At 39.9% G+C, this 13,543-nt stretch overlaps 1 protein-coding gene across 1 annotated transcript; it reads right to left on the reverse strand.

Moving 5' to 3' along the window:
• Positions 1–1,924: 1,924 nt before the first annotated feature.
• On the reverse strand, positions 1,925–11,930 carry sec23b (SEC23 homolog B, coat complex II component). Its single transcript, XM_026304238.1, has 19 exons — positions 11,776–11,930; positions 9,969–10,196; positions 9,511–9,568; positions 9,286–9,372; positions 8,365–8,601; positions 8,069–8,151; positions 7,805–7,949; positions 6,328–6,486; positions 5,986–6,101; positions 5,741–5,864; positions 5,515–5,595; positions 5,313–5,402; positions 4,962–5,068; positions 4,431–4,584; positions 4,182–4,259; positions 3,907–4,068; positions 3,679–3,765; positions 3,338–3,559; positions 1,925–2,502 (listed from the first exon to the last, which is right to left on the reverse strand). Exons 2-19 carry the CDS (start codon positions 10,187–10,189, stop codon positions 2,413–2,415), a joined length of 2,301 nt encoding a protein of 766 aa, XP_026160023.1. The 5' UTR covers positions 10,190–10,196; positions 11,776–11,930; the 3' UTR covers positions 1,925–2,412.
• Positions 11,931–13,543: the final 1,613 nt, after the last annotated feature.

Genomic DNA, 13,543 nt, shown 5'->3' on the forward strand with positions numbered 1-13,543 from the left:
TTGATCCTCAGTATGAAATTTACAAGCTACCCAGCAGTATGTGAAATAACTCATATATTTTAAATAATACTAACTACACCTTCACGAGCCGCAACATTAAATGGATGCACACATTCACACACCAATAATTATACAATAAAAACTATATATATGTATTTCAAATATATCTGGCTGCTGATACTTTTGTACTTTTACCTACAGTAAGTACAATTTTGAAAAAAAAAAGACATTTACTTGCAGCAGAGTATTATTACACTGTGGTATTTATATTTGTATGGAAGTAAAGGATCTCAGTACTTCTCCCACCAGTGCATTAATTTCAGGTTATTTGTGAGGATGTGGGAAGGTCTACAGTGGTGTGACAAAGTGTTGGCCCCTCTTCCTTCCCTTTTTTGCATGTTTGTCACTTTAATGTTTCAGCTTATCAAACAAATTTAAATATTAGTCGAAGATAACACAAGTAAACACATCATGCAGTTTTTAAATGAAGGTTTTTATTATTAAGGGACAACAAAATCCAAAACTACATGGCCCTGTGTGAAAAATCTGTTAGGATTTGATAAGAGTTAATAAGAAGGCACATCTCCTTTCAGCTTTGCCTAAGCCTGAGAATCACGTGGACATGAACATCATGAATGATCACTGGAGAAAGCAAAATAATAGGCTGAGAGAAATTTAATGTCCCTTTGTTTCTCTGGACATTGTCCAACATGCACAGCTGTACTCTTGGAATGGGTCAAGATGGCCGAGCATATGTGTTCATATGTTCATTTCATGTCACAAGTGCTGAGAGGCCTCAAATCACCTGCAACAGCATCACTTTCAACTGAAAAATGCATGGACCAATTGTGCAGAAGTATCTCTGTCAAAGGGATTAAGAGCCATGACATTGTATGTTTCTATTTGGCCTTCAATACTCTTGGAGCATATGTGGCTACAGAGTGCCACACTGTAGGGACTAAGCTTTTCATAGACACAGACTTCATTTGTATTTCAGTGGCAACTTCCGCTTAAAGCTGCTAAGAGTAGAATTTGCCTCTAAACAGATAGCCCCTGGGGATTAGTCTTCATAATCTGCCGTTCACTGATCCTCGAAATCATACTGTCTGGGTGCTCTGAAATCAGCTTACAGTGACAGTAGATGGTGCGTGAGGGGTTTTCTGTAGGCTTTCTGTACAGAAGTGACATATGAGAAAAAGACAATAGTATCTTATTTCAATCTGCGCAGAGGATATGTTACTGACTGCTGTTGCAACAAGGTCTGTGCGTCAGTCTTTCACACACACTGGCACGGAAGTGTTCAAATATGCAATACTAGACAGTTCAGAGTAAGGCTTTTCCTTCAGCTGCAAAGAACAAAACAGATGTGTGAGGTATGAAGTGAGCATCTTTGGTAACCTCTGACTTCCATGTGAAAATCCACTTCCTACTATTCCTGAAATTCTGTTGTACATGCGCATCAATTGAAGTCATCCAAACATAGTGGCCTAAACATGCACTGTATGACGCAGATGTCAGCGTGAGGACGGAGGACACAGGCAGAACCAGTTTTCTGTCTTTTATATGAATAGCATCACAAATCCAGACAGGATCTAAATTGGACAACTGTCTCTCCTACAGTATATTGAAGTCTGACTGCAAAGATGACTTGGGTGGTCACTGGGTACAATATACCAGATGGTGAACAAAATAGGACTGAAATATTTATCCTATAAGATCTAATTTAAAACTAAATCTGAATGTGAAAACCAGTCTTGGTGTGACTAAATTCATTTCCTCAGGACATTAATCCTCATTATTCAGATGAAATTTTCATATAATACGACGTATAATCCGTGTAGGATTTTTTTTTTTTTAAATACACTGATTAACAACTCATCAATGTGCAGACCAATAAACCTTGCATATGAACACATAACCAGCATTAGAGGTACAATTATATTTCTTTAATGAGAAAAATTCTGCATGTCATCTTTAGCTATAGACAAAGCTGACACATATAAGCATCCTTTTAAACAGCACATTCAATCAGTATCTGATGTAAAAGATACACATTTTAGGACAAACAAACGAATAGAAAAATTGAATTAGTCTAATCATTCTCCATGCCAGAAGTGATATCAAATATAAAATAGAAACAGAGTTTGATATTTCTTTCATGTGGATAGACTGGTTATGGAGATTTGAAGCTGATTCTTATAAATAAGTTAATGGAAATGAGAAAACATTTCACGTGGCTTTTTTATTAGGAATGTGCTATTTAACCCCCTTCTCTGTTCAGAGCACAGTGAAATCAATATAGTATGTACAGTCGACTCTGGGTTTCAATCCTTTAGACAACAAGGGAAATGTTGATGGATCCCATTATCCGATCAGGAATGCGTTAGCACTCCTTTCTTTGTGATTAAGCTTCTACGCAGAGCTGGAGACGGCCAGTTTCTTCAAGTGGTCCATGAAAACCTGCAAGCTGACATCATCGGTGAGGATCGGGGCCCCTGTCTCCTGTAGATGCACAGAAAAGACAAAAGTTACTCACTTAGTTCACGGACAGATCTTTTCATGATGCAATAATGAAGTAAACAGGTTAATCACTGCCATAGATGTGACTGCACTGTTAGTATACAGTAGGTTGTGGTTCAGCTTTCTTGACTTGGAAAATAATTAATGCCATTTTGCTCTATCAGTCTTTCCCACTAATAACAAAAGGTTAACTAATCCAAGATGTGTGTACTGACAGTCTAAACTAAAAGCATTTGAGTTGCCAGTTTCAGATTGTTTTTTTCCACCCACAGCACAGACAATTGTGGGATATTAAAGATGCATGATGAGGCAAACCAGTAACAAGTCACCAAATGACAAATTTCATTCACTTAGTTGGAATGTCATTTATTACCCCAAGCTAAAACTAATGCAGTCTTATAAAACAGCCCAATAAATCCTCCTAATGCAGGTGGCAATGTTCACATCTGTTGACTGTTTCAGAGTCGTGTTATAAATGTGGTGGATAAACTATCAGGTTATTGTAAACAGCACCACAAACTACATGCTCTGAAATGACTATACTTTATCAGTGTCTAATATGGTTTCAAGAAGAACTAAATTTGAGTCTTCATTATATTGAAAAACAGGTAACAATCAACCTCCAATAAACTGAAAAAAAAAAACAAACAAAAAAAACCCCCTGAACAATATGACCCTCATGTTTGATAACTATAGTCTATTTCACTTTTGGTAATGGATGTGACCAATAAAACCAAATTGTTTTCCAAATTAAAAAAAAAAAAAAAAAAAAAAAAAAAAGCTCCAAAACAGAAAGTTACAGCTTGTAATACTGTACCTGTCCCCAGCCGTAGAGGTTGTTGTGGGTTTGTGATGGGTTGACCTTGGAGAGCAGGAAGCGAGCCTGTGAACCTCCGTGCTCTGTGTCGATGTAGCGTGGCATGGGGAAACGTGTCTGCAGGATCTCTTGGGCATCATCCAAAGGAGCCTGCAGCAGCTGCTTGAAGTTCTCATACTCTGCCATTTCCTGATAGCCAGCCTTTCGCCACTGGGCAATGGTCTGATAATAAAGGGCAAGGCAACAGCTTTAAGAAATGCATATATAGTTTTATGTTTTAAATGAAAATCAAGTTGTTTATCAACTGGCTAGCATTCCTAGTCAGTGGTCTACTGTCTCACCTCTCCATGGTAGATAACCAGCTGAAAGAATGTGTCCATCAGTAGGATTCGATCTGGTAGGATACTGCTACTGTCCAGGAGCACTGGCTGTGAAGAACAGATACATTTGAGACACAGTGTTGAACAATTCAGCACTAATAACAGCAGTATTAAACAAAGCCATATGCACCAGAATAAATGCAACTCCTTTGACGCTAACAACAATGGTTTGAAGGGTGTGACACTGACCTCTGGTGGCCCATAGAAGGAGTATGAGTAGAGGATGGGCTGGACCATGATCAGAGATTGGGTCAGGTCCTGCCTGACAAAATGGTGCCTATAATAGGACGATTCATCTGGGCTGTTGTTGAAAACCTGCAAGAAGGGCGATCTCCGCAGGTGGAACATAAACTGCAGGTAGAGGAGAGGAATTTACAAAAGTCAGTAAAATGAATAATTTGCTTCATGTCATCAAAAACCTGTTTGCTGCAGACTCATGTATTTCCACTAGGAGGCAAGATTACCTGTGGGTAGAGGGACAGAGACTCTGACAGTTTGAAGGATGTAGGATCATCTTTATTAAACTGGCCAAACTTCTGACACTGCAATGAAGGCACACAAAACATTGTTTAAATACCACGTAACGTATTATCCTACATTAGCGTCACACTATGAAGTTATAGAGAATGAATTTTTTCCATTACACAATCACAACAATGCCAACTATGCATTCTTATCACAGACAGCAGTTTATGTGTGGGAGTGTCACTCACCAGACGGATGAGCTGCCTGTCAAGCCAACGCAAGACATCTGGCCCCTCCTCTGATTCGGCTCTGAAGACTCCCAAGCGAGCCATGAGCACGGCGGCCGCTTCCTGGTCAAATGATGACTCGATGTGCTGAATCTGGGTCTGTGCATCTGCCCAGCTTAGGTTGGAACAGAAATAACGAGGAGAAGGAAGGGAGTGAGGAAAACAGGAGAGGAGAAACAAAGGAGGCGCAGGTGAACATGGGTGTGGTGTGAATGACGCACAAGCCCACAGGTCTTTGAAGGTGGTGTCTTGAATTCCAGGAATGTAAACATTGTTTCCTGTGAGGCTAATGTTGACTCTAGCTGTCACTTTCTTTGCCAAGCTCATCATATCATGTTCTTACCCAAAGAGGTTCATGAAGTGAATACTCACACCTGACCAGACCATCTTATTAATATCAAAATTAATACAATATTGATATCAATAATAATAGAGTCTGACACAGAATAGCTGTACAGTGTGTACTAAACAACAATATATACAGGATCTTACTTCCTGGCGATAGTGGTGACCCGTATCCTCCTCTGTGTGTTGGAGTGCTGGTACTGGGTGACAAACTGGATCGCCCCTCTGCCTCCCTGGGGGATTGGTGCATTGTGCTACACATGGACAGAAAACAGTAAAGACAATAAGACTACAGTTGGCAATCAAACAAACTGGCAATCTACTATATCGTGAAAAAAAAAAAAATACAAAAAGTCATTGTTTGAAGAGTTTGCAGTACAAAAAAAAAAACCCTTTATCTTCAATCACAATTATTCACTTGTTTGATGTGTGTGTCACCTCTACTATCAGCATTTTGTCAGGCCTTACAGTATAAGGCTCAAATAAGTGCTTGTTTACCTGATTCACCACCTCAAAGTATATGCCCAGTGTTGTGGAGGGGTTGAGACTACAGACTTTCCATTGGTTTGTGCCACCAACACCCATCTCCTACACAAAACAGAGAAAGTACTGTGATGCATGCTAGCAAATAACCATGCTCTATTGTTACTGGGAAACAAAGAATCTGAATTTTCCAGTTTTGTCTGGGGCAGTGACTCACATTCTCTGAAACGCACGATCCTTTGGAGTTGAGTGAAACACACGGTCCAATGGTCCCGCAAACCTTCAGCTCCCTAGATGTCTATAAAAAAAGAAAAAGCCAAGACAAATTTAACTTTAACAAGTATTTGTCAGATTACCATCTGATACCTTCAGGTTTAAATTACAATGCTGAATACAGAAGGTAGTGACATTTATCTCCCCAAATTCTAAACTCATTTCTTTACCTTGACTTCCAGGATGCCTCCAAAGGCCATGCGGAAGTCTCCATTGTAGTCTTTACTAAAGACCCTCTGGAAGGTTTGTTTGAAGAGAGAGGTGTTGAAAGAGTCTCCCATCACAATGTGGCCCCTGATAAATGTAGCACAACAGACTGTTACAATGCTAATCAAAAAGGAACATAGACTTTGTTACCATGACACAAATTTGTCCGGTTTAGCATACTGAAATGTGCAGTACAGTGCTGACTTACCCAGTGAGATTAGATAAGCACTTCATCTCCAGCAGTCCGGTCTGGTCCAGGGCACAGGCATAAATATCAATGCTGTGGCCATTTGCAGCTGAGCGGTTGGCCAAGGCTTCATAGTACTGAGTTACAAAAAAAAAAAAAAACACACACACATACACAAAAGCCATGAAACAACAGTAAAACTACAAACTTAAAGTAATAATATGGAAAAATGGGTAATAAATGGATAATTGCAATAGGTGGACATTTAGTAAACATTTGAAAGGAAAATTTCACTCAAATGTCAGCACTTTAACGCTACAATTGCCGGTACAGTATTCACATGGGAAGACTCCATTTGCACACCTTGGTGGCTTTCTTCAGATGGCGAGCATTGTCCTTTTGGATGTCATGCCAGGAGCGGATGGGAGTTTTCAGCTCGTCCCCCACCACCATGCCTGGGCCCTGGGTGGGGGGCCCTCCGACGAACAGCATCACACGAGCCCCTGTGTTGGGGAACGCACCCTGAGGGTGAGGAAAAGAGAAAGTTTCAGTTTCGGTTAAGCACCATTGCACTTGTATCCAAGCTACAACATAGACAGTAAAGAGTTTGGAACCAGCACAAAGTTTTTCCATTTGCAGACTGAAATGTATAGAATTCACTCTAAACAGATACTGACTCTCCTGCTGCACCTCTTTACTGCCAATACACTGGTGCTTTAATGGATAAAAATCATTCCTCGATAAGTTGTGTGCATTTATACTGGGTGCTTGTTTTAAGGCTGGGCATTTTGGTAATGAGCACTAATGGACTATTGACCCAGTTTTTACATTTGCTATTTAAAGAGGTGTGTTGGAGAGGGAGAAAGGGGCTCATTAATCTAATTAAGATTGCCTGTGCAAATACAGCCTCATAAATTCATTAAAGACTTTTAAAGGTGAGGAAAGAAAACTAAAATGTGTTTGATAAAACTATTACAATACAGAAGTTATTTGATTCAGTCATTTGAAAAACATTTGCATCTAAACAATATTGTTTTCAACACTGAAGAATGGAAATCCAGTTTAATTTAATTTATGTATCAAGTATAACAATGAATGTGCCTTTCTGGAATTGGGGCAAACCTTACAGCCAACACTTCAAACAAAGTCCATAGTCCAGGACCCTGGGAAAGTCCATGACAAAGATACATATGGGCACATGCCACTTTAGTCACACAGCTGCTAGAATAAGCTTTTAATGCCATGTGACCATTTGATACCATGTTTTACATAAACACTGACTCATTTATGAAAGGGACAACGTATACCAATTCACAAAAACCAACACAACAAACAAGCCAACTATTAGTGGATCCCAAATACTTTTAGAAGCTTGCCTTTATAAAAAAATCCATTCATCTAGTCAAATAACCCAACAACAGCAAAACCTGGAGTCAGATGTTCAAATCAGACCTCATCACGTAGCTGCTCATGGAAAGTTCAGCGGGGAATGATCTGTTGTGCTACCAGTTATATAAGCATGTAGATTAGCAGTAGGAGGGGACAGGATAATGATGGTGAAGGGAATAGACAAGGTAAACAACTAAGGAACCAGCCTTTGAACTCCCAAAGCACATGTACTGTTCCTACAGATCTGTGGTTCTGAACAAAAACGTGGCAGGATTGTCTGCAGAGGTTAAAGTTCAGGTTACTGTAAAGAAACCTTAATGAATGACTTCTAATGCATTTGTATGCTTTGTATTTTAGACCTAAATCACTTTTAAGATATAGGCACAGTATTGCAGCATTACTGCACAATGCACGATTATTTTGCACTTAGTGTAAAATATTTTTTTCGTACCTCGAGCAGACCGACAGCAACAGACAGAGCAACACCGGTGGAGCGGAGAGGCCGTTTGCCCTGAGGGACAGGCCACGGGTCTCTCTGAAGCTCGCCGAGCAAGTCTGTCAAATTCATATCAACTTTGTGCACAGGCTGAAGGAACCTAAATATGAACAAATACACACATTCATTGAAATAACTGCCTGAGGGTCAGCAAGGCTAAGTAAATTTGAACTTATGGAAACAGCTACTAGTGACTGACAAAAAGTGACTAATACATACCTGCAAGAGGCTGCGGCATCCTGAGGGGCCATCGGGCGACCTTGCTGTCCTGGAGCTCCTGGCTTTGTTAAACCCAGCATCTCCTGAAACACACAAAATTAAAACAAACAAAAACCACATTACTAAACTGAAAATACAGTTTTCCATAAATTTGAAGCTGACTGAGAAGAGTCAATCATATCCAACTGAAATACTATGAATCTGGTCTCATTTTCTGTAATGATAGTTTGTAACCAAATCTTCAACTCTATTTTTCCTCGTTCCTCTGATTCCCAATGCCTCTGCCCCCCACACACCTGGATTTGTTTGGAGGAGAGGTCCTTGGTGCCCCTGAACACATAGCTCTTGGCGATCCCCTCACAGCTGAGCTCGTGAACCTGGACCATGCGTCCAAATGTAATGAGGCCCACCAGGGCGTTGGGTGGCAGCAAGCTGAGGGACATCTGCAAAGACTCCTTGAGAGCCTGGAGGTCCTCTTCTTCCAAACATGTGTCCACCACATAGAGGAAGATCAGAGGAGCTGGAGGTCCACGCTGTAAAGAGATAAAGATTTACACTGTGGTGAGATCATAACTCATTTTTGCACACCTTATCATATAAAGTGATGAAATGGCACAGTTCCTTTGCAGTCTTATTCATTTATCATTGTCATCAAAAAGAAACAAAGTAGGGGGGCTGCTTTGTTGTTTGCTGAAAGTACTGCATGTTTAAAAAGCTGTCACTAGCAGAGACACCATGTGGTCACCGGTAGCTCTTATTACATTTGAAAACCACATGCATTATTGATAAAGTTATACTTGTTAACCACAATAGCAGTCACACTCTAAACTATTCCAATACTACAGATAGTTCTGTATAATTTTAGTTTTACCAGCTCTGCTATAGCCTACTGCATATTTTAACATATTAAAACACAACATGATAATTCTTGCAAATATGTGTGACTAATTACAATGTTGATCTGAATAGTTAAGGTACCAAATGTTCCCTGAACCCATAACAAAGAGTACTACAGTAATTTGACATGTCAGGGATGCAGGGTGAGACTGTACTTGCTAAGTTAACCCAAGGCTCAAAAGTTAAAACAAGGACTCTACGTCTTCATAAGTTAGTACTGGAAATCTTTAATATTTACCTTTACAAATAACATGCTCTGCACATACAATTTCCATAAATAAGGTTGAGGTGAGCATGCAGATATCTATGTTAGTATTTACCTGTACTATGTACTCAATGGTAGAAAACTGTGGCATGAGTTCAGCTGGTTGGTTCACTTCTGATATACCTGCATAAGAAGGAGGGAACTGGAGGGACAAAGAGAACCAGATTAACCAACCCAATACAGGAATCCACATGTGATGTTTCAGGCTTATATAGGTTTTGGCAACAAAATGTCAAAATAAAAGCATCAGAAATAAATCACTCCGAACATCAGTACTTACTGGGTTTCTCTGAAAGCAGAAGTTGCATGCCCATATTTTTGCTCTGAAGTCAACTTGACTGTAAAAGGATTGAAACAATTTAGGGTTAATATCCAGCTGACAGTGTAACTATGACTGATAGCAGGTTGTACCAAATGTGTTTGCACTTCTTAAATACCACACCCAGTATTTAGAACACCTCAGCATTTAGAAGTGCTGAGGTGTTCTAAATATTCAAAAGCAAGACCCTCTTTTATCCCTATTTACTTTGAAAGGAGGACAACAATGGAGAAATGTCAAGATCAAAGTTGGCAGGGCCAGTGGCACACATTATTACCCATTTTTTCTATGCAAAAAAAAAACAACTTACAATTATGCCATAAGTCAAAATAAAGACTTCAAATACAAATACTTGTTTTTTTTAAGACCATTCAAATGTACGTCTAAAGGTCTGGCCACTGTATTTCTATTTGACTCACCATAGTGGGTTGAGCACTGCCTTGCAATTAGCCCGGCTGCACAGAACTGGCTCGTACTGGACTGGTGGAAGATCGGGTCTCTCCTTGAGTGGTGTAAAGAGGCAGGAGATGGGGACCACTAGCCTGGTGGCCTCCAAACGACTGGACGGCCAGAAGTTCCAGCTGAATCTCACCCCATCCCTGTCCTCGTTCTGTTGGATGAACTCCTGGTAGGTCGCCATCACCAAGCTTCAGCAAAATAAATAAATAAATAAGAGCCCACTATGCAACAGTGAGATTGTTGGCCCAGTGAAAGAACCAAGTAACGTCTCAGAGACTCTTGTAGTCTATACCTGTTCTTGCTTCTGTCTAACTGCTCACACTGGCTGGAGTGAACACCTGCTTTATATATGTGGTCCTTTCTCTCTTGTGCTAAAATAAGACCTAGATTGTCAAAAGCATGACGCACAAAGGTATCATCAGGAAACCTGACCAACGTGTTTAGATGACGAAGTGAGCAGTACAGAGGAATCCTAGAGGAATCCTAGCAGTATTTTTAGACTCAAGCTTTTCTGGCATATGTCAGTGAAACAGCAATGACGCATCACTAGGAATCCTGTTGTAGCAACCACATGCACTACATATTTTTCATATTTTTCTACAGACCATACATAACAGTACTGATTACAAACCTGGAGGACAAAAACTTTAAGTCTTTTCATGACCCAACAATCTACCAATACTCTCTTCAACCAATTAATTAGTTATTTCATCAAGAAAATGACACAAAATTGTAAAATTTAGATTGCAGGTTCACAATGCCCAAGTGACAGCTTCAGATTTTTTTTTTTTTGATCAGCAATTCACAGTGCAAAGAGAGAGATGAGATTAGTAAGACTTTATTAACCCCCAAAGGGAAATTCAGGTAGTCTTTTAGTGATTGTTGGGTGTTAGTTTCCTGCTAAGATAACAAGATTTCTGATTTTATACTACACCATATGGTTCCAACTGGCATTTTCAAGTAAATACATTAACACAAGACAATGCACGTGAGTTATCTGACCTAAGAGGGGCTGAATTACTTAATAGCTAGAATAACCTAGGCCAAAAAAAATTCACAATAATTGGAACTCTAACTTGACTTATATGACCCTGGGATCTAATCAGAGATGAAATTCAAAATTCATTATATCACTTTTCAACATTTCATACTTTCAGTTTCTTCAGCAATATAGCTTCTTATCTCTGTCTTATGTAATAGTGTACTGAATGGGGTTTTGGACTGAAGAAGCCAACATCATCATCATCTTCCCCATTTACAATGTGTTCTTATAGATTGTGACCTTTGTCTTGACATATTTAGTCAAACTGTTGCTGAGAGTATTTGTGTCCCTTGATTTCCCCCTTTCAGCTAAGTACACGTGAAACCTGATAAATTATATATATAACAAATCAAGACAAAAAAGTATTTTAAGCCATTCATACAACATAGTCAATACGATTAGGACATACTGCTAAGATGACAACACAGGCCACGTATCATCACCCACCAGTCAAGCCTGCTGTCTTGACCTGCACTCAGAAAGCATTCAAACACGACCACTACCGCGGTGTGTGCTCCCTCCCTGAGGCGCTGAAACTCGCTATAAGCACGATGAGTTTATCAGCAGACTTTGTCTTGTTAATGATCCCAGTCCCTCAAACCACTTGAAGCTAACGCTACGCTGTACAGCTGAAAAGGTTACTGTTAGCTAACGGAATGTAGCATTGAAGCTAAACACTTCCCGTGCCTTCATAAATGGAAACAGAAAAGAAGGAAAGTGCTCACCTTTATATCAGGTTGGCCTCGGGTTTAGTCAAGAGCTAAAAAAATAGATTCTGTTTAAAACAATTAGAACATTTGGAGGTAAATGAAGCCGGATATACACGACAGAAGGACGACGGTGAAAGGATAACTCCTATCAGCCGGCTCTACTAGAATGACGTGTTACTCCAAGTCCAGACGTCTCCTATTGGCTCTTCATTTAATGTCGTCACTAGGGCGTACACTTCGCTTCGCACGAAGAAGAGGGTGAGTATGGGAAATGGAGTTTACAATATACCGGTGTTCGGAAACGGTGGTAGCACCCAGCGGTGAGTTATGTGATCACAGTATCTGGGTGTTATTCTCTATCGACAGGACTTACATTGTGATTAGACGAATGGGTCACTGTTTTTGTTCTCTCTCTACTACCGCAACTTTTATATATGTCGGCTGCAGTGTCAGGAAGTAATCTATTTCCATGGCTATTTCCATGTATGCAAAGTTTTGTTACACAGTCTTTATTATAGGTAGCCTTAATAGGTAGCCTAGTTAATATTAGCTTATATTATTTTAATCGTTTCATTATTATTATTATTATTATTATTATTAGTAGTAGTAGTAGTAGTAGTAGTAGTAGAAGTAAAAATAGTAGTATTAATGAAATTGGCTTATATTATTTTAATTTTTGGCTCCTTTAATGTTTTGTTTCCTTATCTCCTCATTTCGTTTCTAATCTCTTTTTGTTTAATTTTTCGACTTTTTTCCCCTATTTTCCCCCTATTTGTTATGACTTCTGAAACATCAGAATTTAACCTAATAAAGATTGTGTAGCCCCTACTGGAATTTAGCGTCTTTCATTGTTGTTATGAGCACATTTCGAGTATTTTGCTGTAATGTAATTAATAATGTCGCTTAATGTATATGATGATCATGTGTAATTCAAGCTTTTTTTGGGGGGATAAACCCTACCCTCCTGTTAGTAGTGCTCACTACTGGTAATAACATTAATAACCCCCTTTTAAATAAGACTATAGACCATAGTCCATCTACACCTTCTTGTTCATAGGCTACAGTTTATATGTCAAGGTCACGCATGCCCTGTTGCTGTCCATGGTGCTGTAGTGAAACTAGCCAACTGCTGGTCTCAGTCTTTGTGCGTTCACGTGATTTATTTCAATAAACAATCCAAACTGAATTTATAGCAAGTGGGACACATGGAAAACTGAAGAAAACCTACAATTTTCCACTGTCGTCCACGTTGATTCGGAGCCAGAAAGGAAATGAAATCAGCATTTCAGGTAGCGTGCTCAGAAAAATGGTGAACATTAGATGGCGCTGTAACCAAGCTGGATTTTTGGGGAGGTGCAAACCCCTGTGGAGAGAGAGCTACAGAGAGGCAGGGAAAGCCTGCTCCCACTCTGTGTTTCTGCCGTGCACAGCAGCGGACTCTCTCCTCTCTCTTGCAGCGTGCTCAGCCTACAGACGGCAGGTGTATGCGCAGACTTTATTTACTTTGACTACGCTTGCGACTGATTTTGGATACGAACCCGAGTCGACATTATATCACGGTGCAAGTGGGCTGCATAGTCACGTCTGCGAGGATGTTGCAGTGATAGAGAGGACAGCATCTTCTGCACTGTATTTCACGAAGCCGGCATCGTCAGCTGTTGCTCTAGCAGAGAGTGGAAGTGTCGAGGCAACATAAAAGGCCAAAACTATGCGACTGATTTCCAAACGGTAACCGTCTTCCACCCTGAGTCGACCGGGCAGCGGATGCAAACAGAGGTTTTCA

Source organism: Mastacembelus armatus, chromosome 1, assembly GCF_900324485.2.
Source record: "Mastacembelus armatus chromosome 1, fMasArm1.2, whole genome shotgun sequence".
Classification (NCBI taxonomy): Eukaryota; Metazoa; Chordata; class Actinopteri; order Synbranchiformes; family Mastacembelidae; genus Mastacembelus; species Mastacembelus armatus.

What these genes read in the sequence shown, in the direction of transcription:
- sec23b (XM_026304238.1), bottom strand. Translation starts at nt 10,189, where the DNA reads ATGGCGACCTACCAGGAGTTCATCCAACAGAACGAGGACAGGGATGGG. An exon ending in GATCGTGCGTTTCAGAGAAT is followed by an intron (nt 5,403 to 5,514) that starts GTGAGTCACTGC and finishes TGTTTTGTGTAG; the next exon opens with GAGATGGGTGTTGGTGGCAC. An exon ending in CTCTGTCCCTCTACCCACAG is followed by an intron (nt 4,069 to 4,181) that starts GTAATCTTGCCT and finishes CTCTACCTGCAG; the next exon opens with TTTATGTTCCACCTGCGGAG.